At 45.0% G+C, this 24,814-nt stretch overlaps 1 protein-coding gene across 5 annotated transcripts in view; it reads left to right on the forward strand.

The window, feature by feature from the left end:
• DOP1A (DOP1 leucine zipper like protein A) overlaps positions 1–24,814 on the forward strand; it is a 2,904,166-nt gene that overhangs the window by 2,215,766 nt on the left and 663,586 nt on the right. For all 5 annotated transcript variants that reach the window (XM_069606322.1, XM_069606321.1, XM_069606320.1 and 2 more), the window contains one exon: positions 19,423–19,532. In XM_069606322.1, the coding sequence (XP_069462423.1) occupies positions 19,423–19,532 (110 nt within the window). The remainder of the gene's footprint in view (positions 1–19,422; positions 19,533–24,814) is intronic.

Here is a 24,814-nt window from a genome sequence, read left to right on the forward strand (position 1 = left end):
CGATGTTCAGATTCCGATGAAGAATAAACGAGGATGTCGTCAATGTAAACAACAACACACACATCTATGAACTCTCTGAGGACATCGTTCATAAAATATTGAAAGGCGGCCGGGGCATTGCAAAGTCCGAAGGGCATGACCTGATATTCAAATAGTCCATACTTGGTGCGGAAGGCCGTCTTCCATTCATCGCCCTCTTTTACTCGTACCAAGTGGTAAGCTCCTCTAAGATCCAGCTTTGTATATATGCATGCTTTTCTGACTTGGTCCAGGAGTTCAGGGATCAAAGGTAACGGATATCTATTCTTAACGGTGATCTGGTTCAGGGAGCGATAATCTATACAAGTTCTAAGGTCTCCTTCCTTTTTTGGAACGAAGAACAAAGCTGAAGAAGCAGGGGACTTGGAAGGACGAATAAACCCATTTGCCAGGTATTGATCCAGGTATTGTCGAAGGTGAAGGTTCTCAGGCTCGGTGAGGGCATAAATTCTACTACAAGGAGGAGTAGATCCAGGTATCAGGTCTATCTGGCAGTCATAAGACCTATGAGGAGGTAGAGAGTTAGCCTGATCCTTCCGGAAAACATCTTGGTATTCTAGGTATTCGGGAGGTAACTGGGGAGTCTCTGAAGAAATTGCTGCCAGTGCAACACCAGGTGGAGGGTGACAAGTAGAGACACATTCTGGAAACTGGACCGTTCTTGCTCGCCAATCGATCAGAGGATTGTGTTTCTCTAACCAAGGTATTCCTAGAATAATCTGAAACTGAGGGGCCTTGATCAGATCGAACACGATCTTCTCATGGTGTCCATCTTGACTTACTAGCGTCACCTCTTGAGTGGTATGCGTTACTGGCCCAGAGGCTATCTCCGTACCATCCACCGTAGTAATGACGTCCTTTACAGCCTTGGGACAAAGAGTTAGATTCATCCTCAAAACCATTTCATGATCCACATAATTGCTGATGGCACCGCTGTCGACGTAAGCTTCAATTGCATGTAATCGATCCGGATTATCAGGGCTAATGAGGACCATAGGTATCACGAAATGCGAGGTCACGGAACTGGTTTTCACGCTCGGCAAGAGGACCTCTATTCTTGTCGGGCGAGGTCTTTTCCCTGCTCAGAGTTTGTAACTTTGGTAACTGCAGCTCCTACTGCCTTCTTGGCAGGTTTCACCGGACAGTCTCGAAGAAAGTGCCCTGAGTTTCCGCAATAGAGGCATAATTGCAACTGTTTTCTCCTTTCCCGCTCCTATTGTGTTAGAGGACCTTTCAGACCCCCTATTTGCATGGGTTCCCCGGAGTCTACTCCTTTGGAAGGAGTTGGCGGTTTGGAAAATACTTGAGCATCAAACTTGGAATGATCGGCCTTCCTGTTCTGCAGTCTGTGATCTATTTGAACGACTAAGTCTATATAGTCCGAACAATCTTGTGGGGGATTCACTACTTGGGCTAACACATCTTTGAGCTCTCCACGTAGACCTCTATAAAACAGCGTAATCCTTTTGTCCTCAGGCCATTGAGTTTCCACTATCAGTCTGTTGAAAGACGCAATATAAGCCAAAAGGTCTTGATTACCTTGTCGCAACGAAAGAAGCTCATTGTCCAAGGCCTGCCCCTGTGAATGTCTTGCGAACAGTTTTTCCATACTGAGCCGAAAAGCTTGAAAATCATGGCGGACCGGATCATCTTGATTTACTAGAGGGATCGACCAGTCTGCCGCATTGCCACTAAGGTACGAAAGCACGAAAGCTACTTTAGCTTGATCAGTTGGAAAGGCTGCTGGCCGGCATAAGAAATGCAACCGGCACTGATTGATAAATACTGCAAACCTCTTTGGGTCACCAGAAAATCGTTCGGGCGGAGCCAGAGGTACATTCCCAGGTAGGTTGATCTGCACTGGATTCATAGAGGATGTAGAAGGAAGATTTCCCCCAGATGCGGGTAACGGGGTCTGTCCGGCTTGTGACTGTAGCAATTGTCTAGCAAGATCATCTGCTCGCTCCTTGGAAATAATCAGTTCCCTTCTTAGAGCGTTCGTTTCCTGACGGGCTGCATGCACTTCTGCCCTTAGTTCCCCAAGTAACTGGGCTAGCTGGTCGGTATCCGAGGTTTCCATAGCGCCTGGACGGGAGTTTTGTGGTAGGCTTTGCGTTATGTAACGCTCACCTGATTCCCGTAGAGGCGCCGGTCTTGACTGGGCGTACACCGTATCTGCAAAGGTGATGTGTAACACACGGCTGGCTCTTTGGGCTGGACCTCTGTGCACTGTATGTCTGACTTGAAGGGTAAGATGTCTTAGCTAAGTGAACGCCGTGCTCTCCATCTGCCTCGGGGCAGGGTGCTGTAACCAGTTTATTCACTGGATAAGAGGAGCAGGCCTCTTGACTTCAGAGGACTGCTGTCCGTCGTTTACTGCACGAACTGTAAGTTTCGAGTAATTCTAATGTCTTTAAAGTCTTTAGTAATGATGTTTCTTGTTTTGCAGGGTTCCGGCGATGGCGGATGACGGGCTGAAGTGAGTTGAAGATGGAGCCCGTGTGATGAATAAAGTGCCTGGAAGCACGTAAGTAAGCGCTTGTTGCCTGCTTCACGATGCGCTCGAACTGTCTTTTTATTTTGCAGGTACAAGTTCGGAGCGGCTGCAGGGTGCCGGAATACCCACTGGGTTAGATGTGGAAAGGAGTAATGGCACGTGAGTATTAAAGTTCCCCAATGTCTTTAAACGCACCTTGTTTTGTCTTTCAGATGCGGGATGCAGCGCCGAAGGCCTCCGGAGCGTGCAAAGAGTTGGTAAGCTTTTGTCTTTCAGATGCCGGAATGCAGTGTGAAGACCTCCGGAGCGCACGAAGAGTAGGTAAGCCTTTGTCTTTCAGATGCCGGAATGCAGCGCGAGGCGTTGGTGACAGCCGATGGACCAGGTAAGTGAAGAGCTGTCACTGAAGACCGTAATGCTAACCTGTTCTTTCTTGTCTTTATAGGTGTTGCTGAAGACTGGATTCAGGATGGTAAGCCTTTTTCCTTAGGCCCAGGATCAGATGCAGAAGACACGATGAGCGTTCTGCTGCAGAGGATGCAGAATAACGCAAAGCAAGATTCATCCATCGGGTGTGGTTTAAATAGCCTCCTGTAGTGCTTAGGTGTCTCCTTCCACAGCCACGCCTAGGTAAGAAAAGAGTTCCTGCTTTCCAGAAGAGTTCCAGTGTTCTGAATCTAGGGAGTGGCTCCTGCCCCACCCAACAGGAAAAGTAGTTCCAAACAGAAGAGGATCAGAGGCTCAACTGGCAGGCAAGTAAGCAGCATGGTCTGCTGCAGGTAAGTCCACCCAAGCATTATGAGCCCGGCGCTTCCAGCGCTGGCACTGGGCATATTTATGAGCCTGGTGCCACTGGCGCCAGGACTGGGTCCAAAAGGTCCCAATTGGGACTGGTTGGCACTCGGAACCTGGGTTATGGATCTGCTTCCAAGGGAGTTGGGAAAACCCTGACCTTTTGGAAGCAGAGATCATGACAAAACCCCACCTAGCTAACCACGAGTTATAGCCCCTGCCTCTGCCCCAGTCCCAAGATCCCTGAATTCCAAGATACCAGTTGACCCCAGACCACCACCATAAACCAAGGAAACATAAAAGATCTAAGAACATGGTCGTCTCACCTTTATTTCATAAGGATGTGATTTGTAAGGCGAGGTTCAGGGACACATCCATTATAGTTCAAAAGCGAGGGTGGTAGCCTTGGAAGCCGAGAGGCACGATCGGGATGAGTGAAATGTGTGTGTGGGTTAGTGTGAGCTTGAGACTCCAGTTGTCATGATCTCTGCTTCCAAAAGGTCAGGGTTTTCCCAACTCCCTTGGAAGCAGATCCATAACCCAGGTTCCGAGTGCCAACCAGTCCCAATTGGGACCTTTTGGACCCAGTCCTGGCGCCAGTGGCACCAGGCTCATAAATATGCCCAGTCCCAGCGCTGGAAGCGCCGGGCTCATAATGCTTGGGTGGACTTACCTTCAGCAGACCATGCTGCTTACTTGCCTGCCAGTTGAGCCTCTGATCCTCTTCTGTTTGGAACTACTTTTCCTGTTGGGTGGGGCTGGAGCCACTCCCTAGATTCAGAACACTGGAACTCTTCTGGAAGGCAGGAACTCTTTTCTTACCAGGAACTCTTTTCTTACTTAGGCGTGGCTGTGGAAGGAGACACCTAAGCACTACAGGAGGCTATTTAAACCACACCCGGTGGATGAATCTTGCTTTGCGTTATTCTGCAACCTCTGCAGCAGAACGCTCATCGTGTCTTCTGCATCCGGTCCTGGGCCTAAGGAAAAAGGCTTACCATCCTGAATCCAGTCTTCAGCAACACCTATAAAGACAAGAAAGAACAGGTTAGCATTCGGGCATCTGAAAGGCAAAGGCTTACCATCCTGAATCCAGTCTTCAGCAACACCTATAAAGACAAGAAAGAACAGGTTAGCATTCCGGCATCTGAAAGGCAAAGGCTTACCTACTCTTCGTGCGCTCCGGAGGCCTTTGGCGCTGCATCCCGCATCTGAAAGACAAAACAAGGTGCGTTTAAAGACATTGGGGAACTTTAATACTCACGTGCCATTACTCCTTTCCACATCTAATCCAGTGGGTATTCCGGCACCCTGAAGCCGCTCCGAACTCGTACCTGCAAAATAAAAAGACAGTTAGAGCGCATAGTGAAGCAGGCAACAAGCGCTTACTTACGTGCTTCCAGGCGCTTCTATTCATCACACGGGCTCCATCTTCAACTCACTTCAGCCCGTCATCCGCCATCGCCGGAACCCTGCAAAACAAGAGACATCATTACTAAAGACTTTAAAGACATTTGAATGACTCGAAACTTACCGTTCGTGCAGTAAACGACGGACAGCAGTCCTCTGAAGTCAAGAGGCCTGCGCTACCTATCCAGTGAAGAAACTGGTTACAGCACCCTGCCCCGAGGCAGATGGAGAGCTCGGCATTCACTTACCTAAGGTGAGAGCGTTAACCTTTGGGGGTCTACAGGAGAGGAGAAGAGGAAAGAGATAGGGACACCCCAATAACCCCAGTTCATTAACCCCATATTTTCTATCTGCAGACATCTTACTCTACACATCAGGCATACAGTGCACAGAGGTCCAGCCCAAAGAGCCAACCGGGTGCTACACATCACCTTTGAAATGTATTTTTATACTCGATGGAGAGGATAAAGGACTTACTTTTTTGATGGCCAGCGCCAGCGAGTGCAGCGCACTAGCAAAGGCGTAAAGGTAGGGAGGTACAGGGACCATTATAAGGGAAGGGGAAACTTTTTACTTTTTTTACTTTACTTTTATTAATTTATACTGCGCACACCATGGACCCGTAGGCTTAAGGGCACACTCACCAAAAAATAAAGGACAACAGGAAGGAGGAAGAAGAGGCATCATAATCAGAAACAGGTTTTCAGAGATCATCACCTTTGAAGATACGGTAGTCGCCCAGTCAAGACCGGCGCCTCTGCGAGAATCAGGTGAGCGTTACACCAGTCTACTGAGCATACCAGGTGCACTATATAATGATAGAGTAGCACTATTTGCAAATGTAACTAATTGCTTTATTGACCTTCCCTGGAGATGATGAGCCCAGTGGACCCTACGTGATGAAAGACTGACGGACTGGGACCAATGGCCTGGCATTCCCTATGGAGTAGGCCGACCATGTATGGGGTCACACCAACCAGCCACTCGGTTTTCTATTATATGTAATTATGTCACCTATGATGCTTTGCCTCCTTTTAAGCTTCTGCTTGTACCCTTTTTCCTTAGAACATTCCTTGGCAGCAGAGTTATTTGCTGGCACACCTATTCTTTGTAGAAATAAAAGTTATCCTTGCAAGAGTTTCTTGGCCCTTTTTCCTTAGCGGGTTGTATTTTATTTGGTGTGAGTGTTTAGCGGCATGCCTTCATTTGGTGACCCCGACGTGATCCCAGTGCCCCCCCCTGCCTGTGGAGGTGTCGCCAGGCCGCTTCTACAGTGACCAGTCCCGAAAAAACACGTATTCCCAAGTGGTTTTACAGGAGCCCTCTTTGCAGAATTCCTGTCTGCTCTTTGGTGCAGTTTGCAGCTCTGAGGAGAGTGCATGCCAGTGTTATTGGAACCCCATGAAGCAGGAGTTCAGGTGAACACACGCTGCATGCGAGTATACACTTGCAAGTGATAACAAGTGGAGGGCGGGAATATGGGAGGGTATGAAAAGTGTGAGCACGTGGAGAGTGAGATTATTTGAGTGGCATGGATGTGGTTTGTTTTATTTTTTAGTATTGTACATTTTTTAAGGAGAATATTAAGGGAAGGAAAATTGAATGTTAGGGAGCCTTCCCGTGTGAGGGGAGAAGGTGATGCCACATATATTGTGTAACAGAGGAAAGAGGAAACAAGTAGGAGCCCTGTATAATTAGTGGGCTTGGGAATAGTAGTTTTTATTTTAGCTTGTTATTTTAGCTTGTTTTGTTCGTGTTTTTATTGTGCAGGTTGGAGGCCCGAGGAGGGGCCTTGTGTAATTAGTACTGTGTGTTGAGTGCGTGAAGTGTGAGAGTGGGGGTGGGGGAAATGTATTTTTATACGGGATGGAGAGGATAAAGGACTTACTTTTTTGATGGCCAGCGCCAGCGAGTGCAGCGCACTAGCAAAGGCGTAAAGGTAGGGAGGTACAGGGACCATTATAAGGGAAGGGGAAACTTTTTACTTTTTTTACTTTACTTTTATTAATTTATACTGCGCACACCATGGACCCGTAGGCTTAAGGGCACACTCACCAAAAAATAAAGGACAACAGGAAGGAGGAAGAAGAGGCATCATAATCAGAAACAGGTTTTCAGAGATCATCAGACAAACATCATGTAAACACCTCTTACATGGTCAGTGAAGAGGTCAGTCAAGAGGTAGTGTCAGAGTGACTGGCAAGAAGCAATGTTGGCAGATGTGGTGTTGATTAATGTTAAGGAACGACTTGAATATGGAGTGAGGAGTAGCGAATTCCGAAGAGTAGTAGTTCCTGGTGCCGTGAGACTTATTTTTGATGAACTTCTCATTAAAGTTGGGATGGTGTTAAGGGGAGATACATTGTTTCCTCCAGTTGGAGTACAAAGTAAAGGTTTGGAAATGGCACATGGGGGTCATCTGGGAATGACCAAAACAAAGCAGTTAATTAGACAGGGCTATTGGTTGCCAGGTATGGATTTGCAAGTTGAGAGAGTCATCTATGACCTTGATGTCCATTCAGTCTGTGCCTTGGGAATGAGTAGGTTTATATATTGCTGGGCATGAAAAGGACTCTGGGAACCCTGAAATACTGCATTGTATTGGTGGATATGCTATCACACTGGGTGGACATTTCTTGGGTGCAGAATGTGTGTACCAAGAATATAATTAAATTCACGGCTGACATTTTTAGAAAAGAAGGTTATCCTTCTACGTTTATAACAGACAATGGTGTTCAACTTGTTTCTGAGGAAATTGAGACATTTTTGTAGGGGAATGGTATAGAACACAAAACAAGTTTGATATATCATCCACGGGCCAATGGTATGGTTGAAAGATTGAATAGGGTCATTAAGAACAGCATTAAGTCTGCCATTTCGGAAGGGGGAGACTAGAGAAAAGCTGCTGAAGACACAGGGGTGGCTTACAGGTTTACCCCTCATGCTACGACTGGAGTTGTCACCATTTGAAGCGTAGCAGTGTGTGTAGAGTATCAGGTGGCCGATGGACGAGGCCATGCTTCTAAGGAGCAGTAAGCAGCGGACCACGGTGGACCTTGGGCTGAGCCTCCCTGCGCGGACCGAACCAGCATCTTCGATCCACCCTGATTCCAAAATTGAGGCACAATTCTAGAATTGGCATAAGGCACAAGCATACCTCCTAGAAGAGGCGTAAGGATCCTCTGGCAACACTGCTTTTTCAATTTTTGCCCAGCCAAAGTCCTCTGCACCCTGTACAAGGGGCAAAATCATCAGCAAACCTTGCCTTGATGCGCAAAAACATTTGCAAAAAATGAATGCGCCTAACCGGTCGGGAATCCTGAAACCCGCACCACGAAAGCTTCTCTTAAAGCCTGGACCTTTGGCCCCAACAGATGTGGGTAAACTATCTAAAGATGCCAGGCCTCTTTTCCCCTATGGTCGATCCTTTGATTGAGCCCTTGAGCCCAACCTCGCTTGCACTGCTTGACCTCTCCACCTACTCACTGAACGCTTCTATAAGGCAGCCAGTCACCAGCGAGGGTGGAAGTGATTGCGGCGACCGATACCGAAGCAATAACTAATAAAGTGGGGACATCGGGTGTTACTCTGGCCTCGCCCGTATTTTTGACCATGGCTGAGAAAAGACTTCGAACCAAAACAAATGTACGGTTCGACATCCCTAAGGACTACAGGCATGGATTAGCTCCAGCCCTCCAGCATAACGTTCAACATCTAGTTGGAGACGGCCGGCAGATTTTGGATCCCACAAGCCCAAATGGTGCAACAACGATGGGCTTTCGGAGAGGCCGGGGCACAAAATCACCCAAACTCGCACTATTAAATTGGAAAGAGTGCTGGATCGTAACAACCTAATTATCCTCAATCGGAGAACTGTCTTGGACCTTTTCCATTCCATTCTGAACTTGAGACAGTTGCACTCTTCAGACCTAGCGTTGATTGGATTCTGTGATGAAAGGCACTTAGACGCTGTGTATCTCCACATTAAGTCGCATGTTGTTAAAACAATGTTGTTCAACCTTTGTGGCAGGCAGTAAAGGTAGTATGAAATGCCAAATCTGCCCACCTCTAATAGAGGACATGTCAACATGCCCGATTATAACGTCCAACTATAAGGATTTGCTGTAAGTGGGCAGAGCTCCGACAGGCCCGGACCTAAATATAAGGGTGACTTTTCAAATAGAATCCTCAAGCCGTCACGTGAAATGTGTTGAGCCGAAAGTTACCCTCAAAAAGCCCAGTCTGCCCTCTGCAGACTGATATTGGATCTCTAGTGCACTATCAGCCCAAAAAAGTCGGTAGCAACTCAATGGTAACATTGAGGGACTACTTTGGGGCCTGACCACCGCCGCCCTAATTCTCCCACAAAGCAACTTAAAACTGGCTTCATGGAACACTCAGGGGTTTACACCCACTTGACAACCCCAAGCAACATAAATCTGGGGGACTAGGACTTGATCTGCCTGCAGGAGACCTAGCTGAGGGAAACCCCAGTTATAGATGGCTTTGAAACTTCCGTAAACCCTGCCACAGAAGGGAATGCAGGACGCCCCTCTGCGGGTCTCCTGACTGCGGTCAGGTCAGGCAGACCCTTCACATTCAAATATTCAACAAACAAGAACTCACTCATTCAATTGTCTGCGATCGGATGGGAGACTGAGGTGACTCGGTCGGGTTCCAAAGTTCCATCGAAATTAACATTAATCAACATATATTGGAATCCCGCACTGGTCACAAATAAAGTGTTTACAGACCAGGTCGCTGATGCATTAGATGACGTATACATTCACCTAGAACCATCCTATGTTATTATATGCAGGGACCTTAACATCCCAGACCTGGCCAACAAAACGCAGGACCAAGCCTGGAACTTGGACAACCCCCGTTACATGGGACGGAATCTGTGGAGTGAACTCATGGACTCAAGAGACATGCACTTACTTAACGGTAACTGCATAGGTGACATTCCGTCTCAACCAGCGTGGGAAAATATGGGCAGCACATCAGTCATAGATTATATCTATGTATCCAAAAATGTTCTACCTTTGGTCGAGAAATTTCAAGTTATCAAGACATTGCACAGCGACCACCACCTTCTCTTGCTTGAATGGGCGGCTGCAGGTGCTCAGTCCCGTGATCAATTCTCAATCGCACTCGACACTTGTAACGGGGGATTGCACTTGAAAGTTTTGTCTACAAAGATACAATCTTTGATGACAGAACAGGGACGAGCCGGAGCTACGGTCAACTGTTCACCTTTGCTGGAGCAATTTCGGCATCGCCCCAGGAAGGCCAGCATGGCCTGTAACCACAAGCATACCTTCGATCTTGAACAGGTGGCGCGAAGAAAAGAGGTGAGATAAACAGCACGAATGGCGAGAAAGTCGGACTCACCAGAGGACTACCTTATTGCTCGATCTTCTAAGGCCAGCTACAAAAACTGGCTCTGTGCATCTAAACATCTAAGATACCAGCACAATGCAGCAGTTATGTTAAAAGCCTTGGCGGGCAAAGACCCGAAGAGGTTCTGATCATTAATTAAGGCTGAAGAAATGGCGCTGAGGGCAGACCAATTAATCCCAATAAGCGAAGACACTTGGACTATCCATTTTCAAAAATTGTACACGTCAGTTCGCGGAAACACCAATCTTACCATCTTCAGCGACTGTCCTGAGCCTTGGGTCACCTCTACCAGCTTGAGTGACATCACGTATCTAATTAAAAAGTTGAAAGGCTCTAGAGCACCTGGGCCCGACGGGCTGTCGAACTGTATGTTAAGAGTTTCCCCGACGACTGCGCTACTTTCATATCTTTTTTGTTTGGTCAAATAGCCATTTCTCACCAGCTACCAACTTCGTGGAGGAGAGCGATAGTGGTACCCATCCACAAGAATGGTGGTTGGGGTAACCCTAAGAACCTCCGCCCTATCGCTCTCCTCGACGTTATCGGCAAACTCTACAGCTCCATTGTTCTGGACCAGTTTAACTCGTGGTGTGGAGAGACCGGAACTTTCGACAAATTTCAAACCGGTTTTGCTAAGAGCCTGGGTACATTAATAAATATCCTCTTACTCCAACTGTTGTAGGGGGATTTAGGACCTCACAAACCAATGTTATACATGGTGTTCGTGGATTAAGTCCAAGTATTTGATGCAAATTATGGTAATAACTGGCAAGGAAAAATTGTCCAAAGTCAATATTCCATCCGACCTTGGCGACGCATTCTGACACTTCTTTAAGAGTCAGACTGAATAAAGCCGGGACCCTCTCAAACAAAATAAGAACTTTTAGAGGAGTTAAGCAGGGGTGTCCTATGGCCCCTGCACTTTTCAATTTTTTCTTGGAAGTTATGCAAGAAGCCTTCTCGACCATCAGGACATTTCCCCCCATAGTCTCTGGAGAGCAGTTACCTCGCCTGTTGTATGCGGACGATGTCATGTTAATCGGTCGGTTTGCAAAGACAGCTTGACGCCCTACATTCCTACATCCAAAAGAATGACCTGGAGATCAACAAGGGAAAAACCAAAATCTTGACCCTTGGTATCGGCCAGAAGGGAAAAGCAATTCCTGGTATATAGACAGAGAAATAATCGACCAGGTGCAATCCTTTAAATACCTAGGGGTTTGGCTGAGTAACTCAACTGTAGGGGCTCCAATGTCAACTTACCTTCTCAGGAAGATGTAAACTCTAACCAGCTGTTACGCTCACCTGGCTCCCACAGCGGCGTCAATCGGACCCGGACGGCTGCGGTCTCCACCAATGTGATGCGTAGTGCAGAGATGACTGACTGGACTGGCCCTCCGAATCTTGTCTGCTTGACCCGTAGAAGTATTCTCCTGCAAGTGGAGAGATGGATTTAGCCACCCGTGGATTAAAGTGATGGCACCCCCCACAGTCCTCCCCACTTATCACTCCAAAGTGCCCTTTCAGCAATCTCACCTCATACTCTTGAAAGATGAGCTCTCCATCCTGCATGGATTGCAGGGGCGCGTTGATGCCAGTTACTTCACTGGTTTAAAGGCGTGGGAGAGTTCCGGAGAGTATTGACTCAGAGGTTCCTGGCTAGGACCGGTAAGTATCAAGTTCATAGAGTTCAATATGTCCGATGTTCACTCTTGTTCCCCCTTTCCTTCCTTGTCTTGTAGATGAGTTCGTGAGAAGATGCTCCCATGGTAGCTGGTGGCGCTCAGGTAAGAGTCTCTATTACCTGACGCTGTCCGGTAAATGTTGCACGTGTTTAACGTGTTGTTTTCTCTCTCTTTGCAGGTGCGGCACATGAAGATGTGGAGAGTTATAGAATAATACGTACGGTGGTAAATCAGGTAAGTCTATGGTGATAAGAGTTAGATTTGTTGGTTTTCTCGGCTCACCTTGTTGTTTTCTTTTGTCCCCCAGGTGCCGGAGTTTGGCAAAGAAATGATGGAGGCAGCGCCGAATCAGAAGATGCTGCGAGGACTGGTGAGTATGGCGCGGCGCTGCAGCTGGAGATGCGACACGTACTGAAATGATGTTCTTTCCAGGTCCGAGGCGAGATGGATCCGGAATCAGGTGAGGAATTCGAAAATAGTTTGTTTTCTAACCTTGTCCTTTTCTTTCCTCTTGTTTTTAGGAGCTCCAGATTCGAGGCTGGCGTGGCAGAAGACTGGATGCTGGCTGCAGGCACGGTGAGCGTTAGGCTGCTGGATGCAGGATAACACAAAGCGTGTGCTGCTGTTCGGGCGTGGTTTCAATAGCCTCCAAAGTAGTTCCAAGTAAGAAGTTCCCCAGAACCTCACCCGAGTAAAAAATAGTCCCTGTAATAAAATAGTCCCATCCAGGCCTCACGTTGGCTTGGACTCACTTGCAGCATAGTCTGCATCAGGTAAGTAAAGTCTATGAGCCTGGCGCCTAAGGCGCCAGGACTGATTCCTATGATGAGCCTGGCGGCCAAGGCGCCAGGACTGAACCCAAACAGCCCCCAGCCGGGGCTGTTGGGGTTTTAATAAATGTCTGGATGCCTGCTCCCGGAGCTGATGGGCTTGGTCCTGATGCCCGAGGGTAGGCATCATGACACCAGCCAAGCGTGTGTGCTGAATAGAAAGTTTGGCCGTTTCCCAATCTTACCAGTGGTGAAGTACTACAGAGCGAACATAGTACCAGCAGTGACGTGCGGGGCGGAAGCCATGTTCAGCCTCCCCAAATCCCTCTGGTAACATCTTGAGGGTGGGTTTTGGAAGAATGTATTGGGTTGTCCCTCTGTCCAATCCGATTGTCATCATTCGGAGAGAGTTGGGCCTGAATTCCCTGCAATCTACAGTCGCTTGGAATAGACTTGCCCTGTTCGCAAAATGTCATAGCCCTGTACGACCAGCTATTTTAGAAATGGCACACAAAGAAATGCTGTCTGACTCCAACCCAACGTTGACCGGATGGCGTTCAACTACGCTCTCCTTATTAGAAGATATTGGCAGGTCCCTAGAGCAATTGTTATCTGACCCAGTACGGGTAAAGAGAAAACTTCAAGACAGCGATTGGATCCTAACTTTGGAGTTGGCTAGTAGTTACCAATCAGTAGCATGTCAACCCTCAGAAACTCGAAGTCTTAATAAAGTCTGTGAATACCTGAAACAGTTCCCCTATAAAAGGGTCAGGGACCATTTCTTGAGAGCACGTTTGAATTTGCACCCTACCAATGAGATCCGAGCAATTCGGGGTCAGTCGGTGGAAAAACACTGCCAGTATTGCAATGACAAATCAAAAGTGGAATCATTGCTTCACTTGATGACATCATGCCCAGCGCTGAGAGAGACTCAATCAAAACACTTTAGATCTCTTTTTTCGGACTTCGCACTTGCCATGGGCAAAGGTTGGTGGTCGTGTTTGATGGCTGGACAAAAAAATCAAACACGGAATCGCAGTGGTGATGTTCTTGACAGAGGTCCTTCCGGAGAGTGGAATTTGCAAAACTTTTAAAATCTAAATTTAAAATCTAAATTGTAAACTGTTCTTTTGTATGACAAACTGAGGAGAACTTAGATTTTCATTCCTTTGCTAAAAAAAATGGACGATTCAATTTTAATGTAAATAAATAAATAAAATAAAAAATCATTAATAAAAAGCAAGTATCCAAAAAAATTGCTTTTGATGTTTGAAGGCACGCCCAGAAACACTCATGCCAGCAAAAATACAACTCGCTAGGGGAAAAAGGCCAAGAGATCCTTGCAAGGATAACAAGTTTTAATCATACAAAAAATAGGTATGCCAGCAAAGAGCACTGCTGCTAAAGAACGTTCTGCCGAAAAATGGTGCAAGCCGAATGTTAGAAGATAACAAATCGTCATCAGTGACGTAAACATATATAGTAAAAACCTGTGTGGCTGGTTGGTGAGACCCTACACATGGTCATCCCACTCCATAGGATATGCCAGCCCCGTCCATCTGTCTTCCATCACGTGGGGTCTGCTTGGCTCATCATCTCCAGGGAACCAAGGTCGAGTTCGCAATTAGTTACTATGTGGGACAATGCTACTCTATCATTATGGTGTGCATCTGGGAGGAACGGGGACTGGCACAGGGGGAAGGTTACGATCACGCAGACCCACATATTCTTTACTCATTCTGTATCACACTATACGCACCCAAGGCTTTCACCCTCGCTATGGACTATAACTTATTCCACCCTGCATCTCACATTACAAATCTTTGTCATTATGAAATAAGGTGGAATGGTCGTGTTCTTTTAGATCTTTTATGGCCAGTGGGTTTATGGTTGGTGTCTGGGGTCACCTACTATCGTGGAACTCAATGGTCTGTATTGGACTGAGACAGCTGTGGGGGTCATAACTCATGGTTGGCTGGTTGGGGGTCGGAGGCCTGCTTTGGCCTGGCTGCGATAAACGTGCACTGTGAGGCACCTGGTAATGTCTTGCGGCCTTGCAGGGATAACATGTATTAGCAACAGTTGTGGAACAAAGAAAAGTTTCCATGGAGGCTAACAGCGTGGGTCTCTTTATCATCAGGGATTGGGCCTATTCAGGTTTCATCATTAGGTTTGTGGTCTGGGTCTACCACGCAGCCATTCAGGCCCGTTTCTTTCTACCATAACTACAACATGGTGCCTGTTTATACTTGCGCACTAAGTCTAAGCATCTATATTTCGCATAGTAGTATTGTGTCTGCGCAGGGTCTCTTAGCACGCACCCCTAGTCCCCGGCACACCACAGGTGTATTTGTGATTCGCCTTACTCTGAAGCGCCTGGGGGGTGGGAAAGGTTCATCTCCTTCCCAACATTTTCGAAAGGCCATGAAGAAATGTGCATTCAAAGAAGTAGACTGGGTGTGCATTACATTTCCACAGAGCAGGGTTATAAAGAGATTACATGATGCTGTGAAAGTAGCAGGAGGGGCGAGTGTGTTGATCCTGTGGAGCTGCAGATCAGAAGAGAAAAGCAGGTTGCTCAGGATCACAAAGGGAAGACTGTTAAGGCAGAGTGGTCCAGAGGATCATTCCCTGGAGGGTCTGTGGAAGACTGTTGTATTTGAGAGACTATGAGGGGCCCAAATACCTTCAACTCTCTCTTCCTAAATATCTTCCTTCCCGAGCCCTTCGCTCATCCGTCTCCAACTCCCTCAGGGTCAGCCGCTTCTCGAAGCAACGAGCTGGGGGTAGAGATCTCTCTGCAGCAGGGGCCTCCCTCTGGAACAGCCTTCCTGCCTCCCTGAAACTTGAGGAGAACCACCTCCGGTTCCGGAAGCACCTCAAAACCTTCCTCTTTGCTTCTGCTTTCTCTCTCCCTCTCCCCTGCTGAACAGCTTTAATTCTTCACTGAATCTGCTCTGAATCTGCAACTGGGCCACTCTGTGACCTCGGTCCAGGGCCCAGCCACTCTCCACTTGCACTGCCTCCCTGGCACCCCCCTGCACTGCGGGACTGTCACTGTATCCTTACGGCCCCCCCTTCCCAGCACTTGTTCTGCATCTACCTTGCACTTGCCACCAGCTGGCCTTATTTATTATTTTTTACGCTACTTACCTTGTACTGCACTTCCCCCCCCTCCCCTTCCCCTTGCACTTTTCCCTTCCGCCCACCCCTGCACTTGCGCGATCTGAATGACACCTGGCCTAGTAGGATCGTTGTCTGTCTTCCCCTTGTTCCCCCCCCCTGCCTCGTCACGCCTTGAAACACTTGTGTATAGGCGCGTTACAAATGCCATATCATATCATATCATATGTTGAGTAATTACCTTGTTAATGTGAATGTGATGTGAAAGTAATTTTAAATGTCATGTGAATGTGATTGTTATAGAAATACAAATGTTCAAATAAATACAAATGTTCTATAATTTTAAACAAAATGTTCTGTGATTTTAATTGGCTATGTTAACCAATTTCTTACTGTGTTAGCATCTTTTGAGTGGTGTAGTATGATGTATGTTATAAATAGTTTTATGTTGTTATGTAGGATGCACAATTTTAGTAGTAGGCCATGTCAATTTTTTTTTTATATGTGTGTTGTTTCAATGCCTTATAAAGGGGAGATATGTCGCATTCTCTATGAGGTAGAGTGAGAATGTAGAACTGGGTATGTGGAACTTAGTAGAAAGATGCAAGAGTGAAAGGCAGTTAAGAGGAGAGCAGGGAAGGAGCTGGTGGGGTGTACATATGCACATGAATAAAGATTTCCTGCAACTTACTTGTCCCCTGAATCATTTCAGGAAGCTGTGTTTAAAATGTTGACACTTGAAATATATTTGTGTGTTTTACAGAATACACCGGTAAAGATCCCCAAAACTGAATTTGAGAAAATAGGTAGGGTCCTGCAAAGATGTTTGATGGGACAAAACACCAGAGATAGCATTGCAAACTCTAAAAAGGAATTGCGCTTCCAGACATAAAAACATGCTACTGGGTATCCCAGTTACTATTTGCCAATGAATTGCTGTATGGAAGCCCCAAAACCTTGCATTTAAGGCGTGGGATTGAATTTATTAGCCAGACCACAACACTGCAGTCACTATGTGGGTGTCTCAATAAGCAACACCTGTTTATTTAGACAGGTTACCACAAATGCTGCCAAAATGGGAGGTCGCAAAAGCAATGGATTGGGATGGGACAGTAACCCATAAAGTCCCAGTCTGCAGAAATGTGGAAATGCCTGAATTTAAAAAACTTAAAGATCGGATCTTATGTGGCAGGATGCACTAACATTATGGGTGATTTGGGTACCGCTTTGGGTACTGCGAGTTCACTGTTTTATCCAATTTTTGATTTATTCCAATATTTAAGAATAAGTAATGCATTGCATCATGAGTTTTGTTCTAACTTTGCCCTCTGATACAATCCCCTTTCGATGCCAACTTGCTGGAGGAGCTTCTCTCTGAAAATTCGACCTCAACCTTGTGTTATCTCAACCTTTACCTATCATCTTTTAATGGGGTTGAAAGCTAATTGTGGTGGCGACCTGTGTCCTATGTCTGAGCCTATGGACGCTCTTATGTGCTCTTATGAAATTGGAATTTCAAATGGGTTCTGGCTGATCCAGCTGAAGATTCTGCATAGAACATACGACTCCAGGTAATTCTGGCACAAAATTGATCAAGCTCCCAATCCACAGTGGCAATACTGCTGCTGTGCGGTTAGGTTATTTTTCATATTTGGGGGAGTTGACCCCGGTTGCATGTTTTTTAGAGGAAGATTTGATTTTAAACTAAACAGAATTGCAATGCCTATTGCCAGAAGGGCATACAGCTACAAAATGGAGGGTAAGGGACATCACGAGAATAGCTACAGGAGTCTATATATAACGTATATAGATACAGAGGTTGCCTGCAAAGCTTAAAGAAGACATGGAGTAAATGTGAAGCTATTGGGTAGCCCACACTCAAATAGATTCTACTTTAGAGACCTCAGAAGATGCAATTACCCATTCTGTTCCCCTCTTGCATGAGAAAAGACTTTGCTTATTGTTGAGATTTGGCTTTGGTTTAGTCTGTTGTTATACACACAAGTGCCGCATTTGTGGTTTAAATACATTGATGTGAATGTGTGTGGTGTGTTTGCTTTTTACCACATGCTGTTCAAAAATTCAAATAAAATATGTTGTACAAAGAAACCAAAAGATAGTTCAACGAGCACGATAGCCAACATAGACATGTTTGATAATGAGATCGATCCTTGCAAATCTGTTTTTGATTTACTCACACGTCTGTGTTTTGTAACTTATGCATGCCTGCCTGTTAAATGAATTACTGGCTAGCATCTGGCAAATGTTTTTGATAAAGCATGTGGTTTAAAATATCAGGCTGCAGTGAACAAGGGTTAAACAAAAAATGAACGGTATTGGTCTTACCAGTGTGGCAGGCCATTTAATGTTTTCAGAAGGAGACGTTACCATTGTATCTGTGTTCTTGATTGAAGAACTTGATAGCTGACACTCAATAAAGCACACAATGCACTAACAGTTTCCCTCAATTTAAAACTAGCAAAGTCTTTGAAGATGCTTAGTGTTCAAAGTAACAAATACAATAAATGGGCCAAAAAGATTGCTGCATTATCATCTGCGCTGTCCGAATCAAACTTCATTTCAGGATACATAAATAAGAAGATACACATTTGCAAGTGTGTTCCTGATTATAAAACATACCTCCTAACATTGAATGAGTGCTTAGTATCTTCAATACGAATTCAGATTGAATGCTGTGGCAAATTGTTGCAGGTTTATATTTGGGTTAAATATACGATTATTATTGGACATATATGCCAAACCGTGAAAGATATAATTCTATTGTGAGCCAGACACGCTATCTAACAAGTTACCAATGACACGTTATGACATCATGTGTATGATTTAAGGAATCTAGTTCACACATCATAGTTATATATGTTTTTTGTTTATTTTTAGTTTTCGGTTTTATACGCTTAAGTGTGAAACATACGTCGGCTGTTTTTCTACAATAACTGATGTGTTATGCAAATGAAATTAAAGCTGAAACTTGTCACACAGGCTCAAAATAAAATTCACTTAACATATTCTAATTGTTTAATGGTCTGCCTGTTAAGTTTTCATCATCAATGAAAACTGTCCCAACGCAATTGAAAGGTTTGGTATTGTAAAAGCCCAATATTAGTACTTAGAACTACTCTTTTTAAGGGGCAGACAAGAGCCCTTTTTCTTGGGCACCACTGTCTCCCTTAGAAAACAATGTTCACTTTAAATTCTGAAAATGTACCTGTGAAGGCAATCGGGTTTACTCTCTCGCCACTTGTGGGCATCCCCAAAATAAACATTTTATTAGGAATCTAGCTGTCAAATGGAGTATTATTGTTTACAAATCTGGAATGGGTGATGGAATGTATTCATACGACTTTGCCTTTCCTGGCCGCATGGATGGTTGGAGGGTTACACAAGTGCAGCAGGTCATATGCAGCGGTCAAAAATCTACAAAATGTATTCTTTGTGGTGGCCCTAGTCTGGTGTGTTAGGCCACTCATAAATGTTCTGGTTGGAGGGGGCCTTAAGACTGAACATTGAGAGGCTGAATGTATTGCCCTCAATGAGCAGGCACTCACATTGTTTTAACAATATAATGCCTCACTCTGTAATTGCATTCATTTTTAAGGTTGGCATACATTGTTTCTCAATAGAGTTTTAATGCACAAATGTCAAGCAATTTCATAATAGCATTTTTCCTATTTCTGCGTTGTAGGTTTTAGCTCATCTGTTGGACATGGTGTTCTATAGTGATGAAAAGGAGAAGGTTATTCCATTACTTGTAAATATAATGCACTATGTTGTACCCTACCTTCGCAATCACAGGTAATATTACTTTTTAAATGATTGATTTGAGAAAACCTGCTGTTTGTTTTTTAATATTTTTTTGATTTACTTTATTTAATGCCTTTTTAGTATAATTGTAATTGCTTTACTGTAAATGCAATTGTTGTTTGCTAAGCTCACGTCGTTTTCAAAGTCTTGAAACACTCATGCTACCTTCTACAATTTCACATAGTGCCACCAACAGTTATATTTTATTTTTTTATTTTTTTAATTTATGTTTTATTGGTTAAACCGTTAAGTCTTTAACATTTCTACTTTTCAAATTTCCTTAGATGCTTCTCCTTTGCTGGTATCGACTGTTCCTCTTTCATTCAAGCCATTTAAATGAAAGTTTTCCATAACCCAATTATCTCAATTCTTTCTCAAATTCCACCCATCTCTGAGCCCAATTTCAAAGATTCAACAAATTTCAAAGCATCAATTGCCCGTCCCATCTTCTCCACTGTCAATAATCTCTCCCAATATTCTTCTTCCCTATCTGGTGAAATTTCAGCCACATAACTTCCCAATTCCTTCAGGCGTTTCAATCCCAAAGCTGGGCAGTTTAACATGACATGTCTAATAGTCTCCAATAAGTCTTTAACTTCACAGAACCTACAGTACGATTTATTCTTTTCGATTAACGTTCTCCTCCATTTTACTTCTCTAGAGTGAAAGCGAGCCCCATTTTACAAGGCTCACCCCTAAAATACAGGGGACCCATAATCACCATAAACCAGAGTAAATGCACCGCTCTAGGGAATCAAAAGTCATGAGGCTGTCTTGCAGGTGATGACAAGACTTTAATCTTTACAGATCATGAGGAATGGGGAAATGGCAGAGGACTCTGCCATTTGAGGCCAGCATTCTGTCGTCGCTGGCTCCCTCCAGGGTCCTCCGGATTCTTTGCTGTACCTGGGGATTAAATACCCTTCACTTGGTCACTGGATACCAGCAGAGCTTCTCCAAACTCGCTCTTCTTGCCATACAAGGGATGTTGCAGAGGCTCCAGTGTTGCATGGCCATGTTCCCTACTTAACATAATGCTGCATTAGCAGGAATAATTTGTCGCTCTTGTTTAGCATAATTTACTATGTTATAAACATTCATACATAAACACATCTTCCCGCCATTCTCTCAGCACTTAACTCAATAAACTTATATTTGATATGGTGCAGAAATTCCTACAAAAAACTGTTTTCCCATAATATTCTGTCGTGCCTTGCATTTTTTTTAGTCCCCATTGGCCTGTGATTGACAGGACCAGTTGATCATCCACTTCGTTCTCTCTTCCAATCTTACACTTAGTGATGCAATACCGCACACGAGCTCTGCAATCTATTCTTAGCGCAAGCACATTCCTCTTTGGCAGAGAGCCTGCTTTTTACCGTGTGTTTTGAACAAAGCTATTTTACAATGTACAACAGTTTTACAAATTAATTCAACTAATACTTGGGATTGAATATAAGATGCAAATAACTATCTTTATTTAGTGACTGGCCACGCCTCTGTGTGATTATTTTTGCATGAAAGTAGCTTACCCAGTGCTATAGTGCTTAGAAGTCTTGACTAATTGTAAAGCGCTTGGGACAGTTTGTAAATGTAGGAAAGTTCTGAGCTCCTTCCCAACATTCCCCCCTTTCGTTACTTCTACAGTAACAAACTCATCCCCACCCCACATATCTACAACCCCAGAAATATTAGTTTGATTTTATGTTTATTGTATCGCAAGGTGTTTTAGGTCCCCCAATTGATACCATCATCTTTGCACTATTAGGGATTATAGGAACACATCATTAGAGACCTCATTGGCACGTGTAGAAGAGAACCAAGAAGAACATGATCACAGGAACCAGTATTTTTGCTGCTGCCCTCAGCCATGGGATAGTGACCCATTCTCAGCATCCTCGGGGGGGGGGGGGTAGAAAAGTGCAGCAGCTGCTTGAACCCCAGGAGCCAAAAAAGATTAGTCTCTACTGAGCTAAAAAATCCAATGAGAGGGAGATCGAGAGGGAGATCGAGAGGGAGGGAGAGAGGAAGGGAGAGAGGGAGGGAGAGACAGAGGGAGAGAGAGACACACAGAAAGAGACCCTTTTCCCACCTGGGCCGAACGGATCCTGGACCTTCCAAAAAAAAAGAAAACAACAAAAATAAAATAAAAATGGACAAAAGAAAGAACAAGAACAAATTAGAAAATTCTACAAAGAAAGAACAAAAAAACAGGCATGTGCCACTGCACACCACCCTGGCATGGAGCCTCAAAAATGTCTCTCTAATGGCTATGCCATTACTAAATTTTACCTGGTCTTGGGTGCTCTTAGGACATGCACCCAATATCTAACACCTTCATACGGACATTGAGAGGAGTACAGAATACCACCTCATATGAACCTTTAAGCCTGGGGTTGATCAGTTCCCCATATAATAATGGTCCAGTATGGGCAATGCTGTGTATGAAACCTTGATCTCGCTTACTACAGGGGTGGTCACTATTTCTCCCCCCTTTACCGTGTCACACTACCACCCCTGTGTGCTTCCGTTCCGTCCCCTGGTCAATTATTTATGACCCTTTACCATATAATATGTCTCCTTCTGTCAATTCATGAGCCGTTCATCTGAGTGGGAAGATAAATAAAACTCCTGTAAATAAACCAGAGTTGCTAAAACAGGGGCCGTGCAAATAGCTTAAGTCCTCAAATTGTCTAGTCATTTTTTCAGTCCATTAAAATGTACTTTTAAGTCCTCTGTCCTTCCATGAGACTTTGTAACAGTGGCCTTGTGTTGACTCCATAGTCTAGGATCCATGCCCTACAATAATTACATAAGCCCAAAAAACTGCATTATTTCCTTCACAGTACTGGGCCTAGGGGCTGTGCGTACTGCCGCCGCCCTATCTGATAAAAATGAGTTGTCCTAAGTATAGTCCCTCCTGTTGGCAGTATTGTAGCTTCTTTGTATCCGCCTTGTACCCTTTGTGACCCAGCAATTACAATAATGCAACAGAACCCATCCTGCACTGATGATCCTTTTCACTACATAACAACCGATCATCCACATACTGTATGATTTGTGCTAAGCACCTTACTTTAGTGTAACCTGTACAGGGGTCACAACTCTCAGTAACCCAACATCATGTGGATTAACAGTCCATAATTGTGCTGCCACATATCGCATGACCTCCTAAAAAATAAAAACATCTGAGTTACTACTGCCATCAGGGGGCACTGTACCTCCCTATACTGCACCATGATATCATAGGGGATGCAGATTCCCAAACTAATCTCCCCATTTTGTTCACTGTCCTCAAATAACTCCTTATCCGTCATTTCCTTTAATTGTACTGTTGGGTTTATACATAGTATTGTGCGCCACTCGCACCCGTCCTGGTCTATTCCAATCAGGACTACCCTTTTTCCCACACTACAAGTCCTTGCAAATCTAATGACTATATTGTCCCTGCCACCATCTCGGGTGGCACCACGAGTCGGAAAATAAAATCTGTAGGTACTTGTCAACACTTTGTCCCAATCTGAAGCACTGCATTTACTAATACCTTAATACCATAACAAAAAATATATATATATATCTGGTACCACAGGATCACCCTGGACTACTGACTCCCTTGCTATTGCATTGATTATTACCATTCCTTGAGCTACACACATCCCTGAAGTGGAACACACTACCCTTTGATCTGTGACTGATACATTTCTGAGCAGATCCCTACCCAACAAGTTCCCAAGGGAACTCTCTGAATATAACAAGGGCTCGTTCTACCTCCCCCTCCTACTTTTATATCCAGCTCCTCAGTCTTCAGTCTATGGAATTGTAGAAATAGCCCCAGAGAATCCCTGCATGTAAAGAGTTTTTACCTGATAATGGAAAGTTCCCCTCCATGATGCATGATTTAGTTGCACCTAAATCTACCATAAATATAAATTGCCTGTTTCCTATTTCCTCTTCCACCAAGGGCTCCTCTTCAGGGTGTGCGGTTATCAATAGGATTGGACATGCACATGCTTTCTGTGGGCTGTCCTAATCAGAATATGTATTTGTCCTAGGGAATGAAAAAGAGCCACCCTGTCATTGTAACTCCTTGGAATGGGGCGCCTGTTCCCCCTGCCATCATGTTAAACTGTATTCCCTCACCATGCCTGTCAGCCCCATAATGGGACTGATTTTGACCCCCTAGCCCAAATTGCTTTTGTCTTCTTCCTTGAGGCCCTTGGAATCCCTGCCCTTAAGGTGAAGGCTCATAATTAAATCTCATCCCAGGCATTTTCCTGCAGTCCCTTGCAAAATGCCCCCATTTCCCGCAACACCAGCAGTGTGATGGTCCCAATCCTCCTCCCCGAGACCCTGTCCTCCCAAAGCCTCCTGCTCTTGCTACTCGAAATCCTCCTTTTCCCCTTGGTGCTCCTTCATACTGCCACTGTGGGTTGGGGTACTCTCCCCCCCACCCCATTGTCCCTGTCCCCCTTCACCCCATAGTGCCGCAGTTGTGGCATTCTCAATTTGTTGAGTATCTCCTGTCCTTTCCCCCTGAGCCAGTGCCTTCACTGGTGCTTGAATGACAAATTTATTTAGTTTCTTTTCCACTAGTTTTGCCTCGTCCATTTGCCGCTTCTGGACTGTCTCCCTGTCCTGCTTCTTGATTCTCTTACAATTGTGGACTATTATACTTTGTATCTCTGCCCACCCTTTGGCTTCAATTCCCACAATTTTATCTAATGCCTTCTGGACCTCTTTTGGTAGTCCCCTCTTTACAATAAAATAGAAAAATGGTTCTGTCTCAACTCTCTACATTTCCTGTAACTTACGAATAAACCTAACTGGGTCCTCATCATCACCCATTGTGCACTGCATTAAAGAATGTAAGTCAGGGGTATCTGGGTACATCCTTCGTAGGGCAGCCCATACCCTTGCCCTTGCCTCATCAAAGGCTTCTCCATCATGTTCATTATCTGCAAGACTTACCTCGGCCCTTGCCCATATGTCCCCAGCCTGGTCCCCGACTATGGTGACCAGTAAACTCTTAAAGTCTCCTACTGCTAAGGCTACCCCTGCTGTTTGTTTTCAAATTCATATATCCATTTACTAGCTCCGTCTATAAGCTGGGGGAGAGCTTTAGTCAAATTATTTCTGTCCTTTTGAGGCCATAGCACATACTGCGTTATCCCTACTTCTTTATGTATTAGAGGTATCTGCATATCTATTTCGTTTTCTACCCCTTTAGTATTCTTCTGATCTTGTACTACCATGATTTAATCTGGTCTATTTCT

Source organism: Ambystoma mexicanum, chromosome 4p (assembly GCF_040938575.1).
Source record: "Ambystoma mexicanum isolate Mex_15411 chromosome 4p, UKY_AmexF1_1, whole genome shotgun sequence".
Taxonomy (NCBI): domain Eukaryota; kingdom Metazoa; phylum Chordata; class Amphibia; order Caudata; family Ambystomatidae; genus Ambystoma; species Ambystoma mexicanum.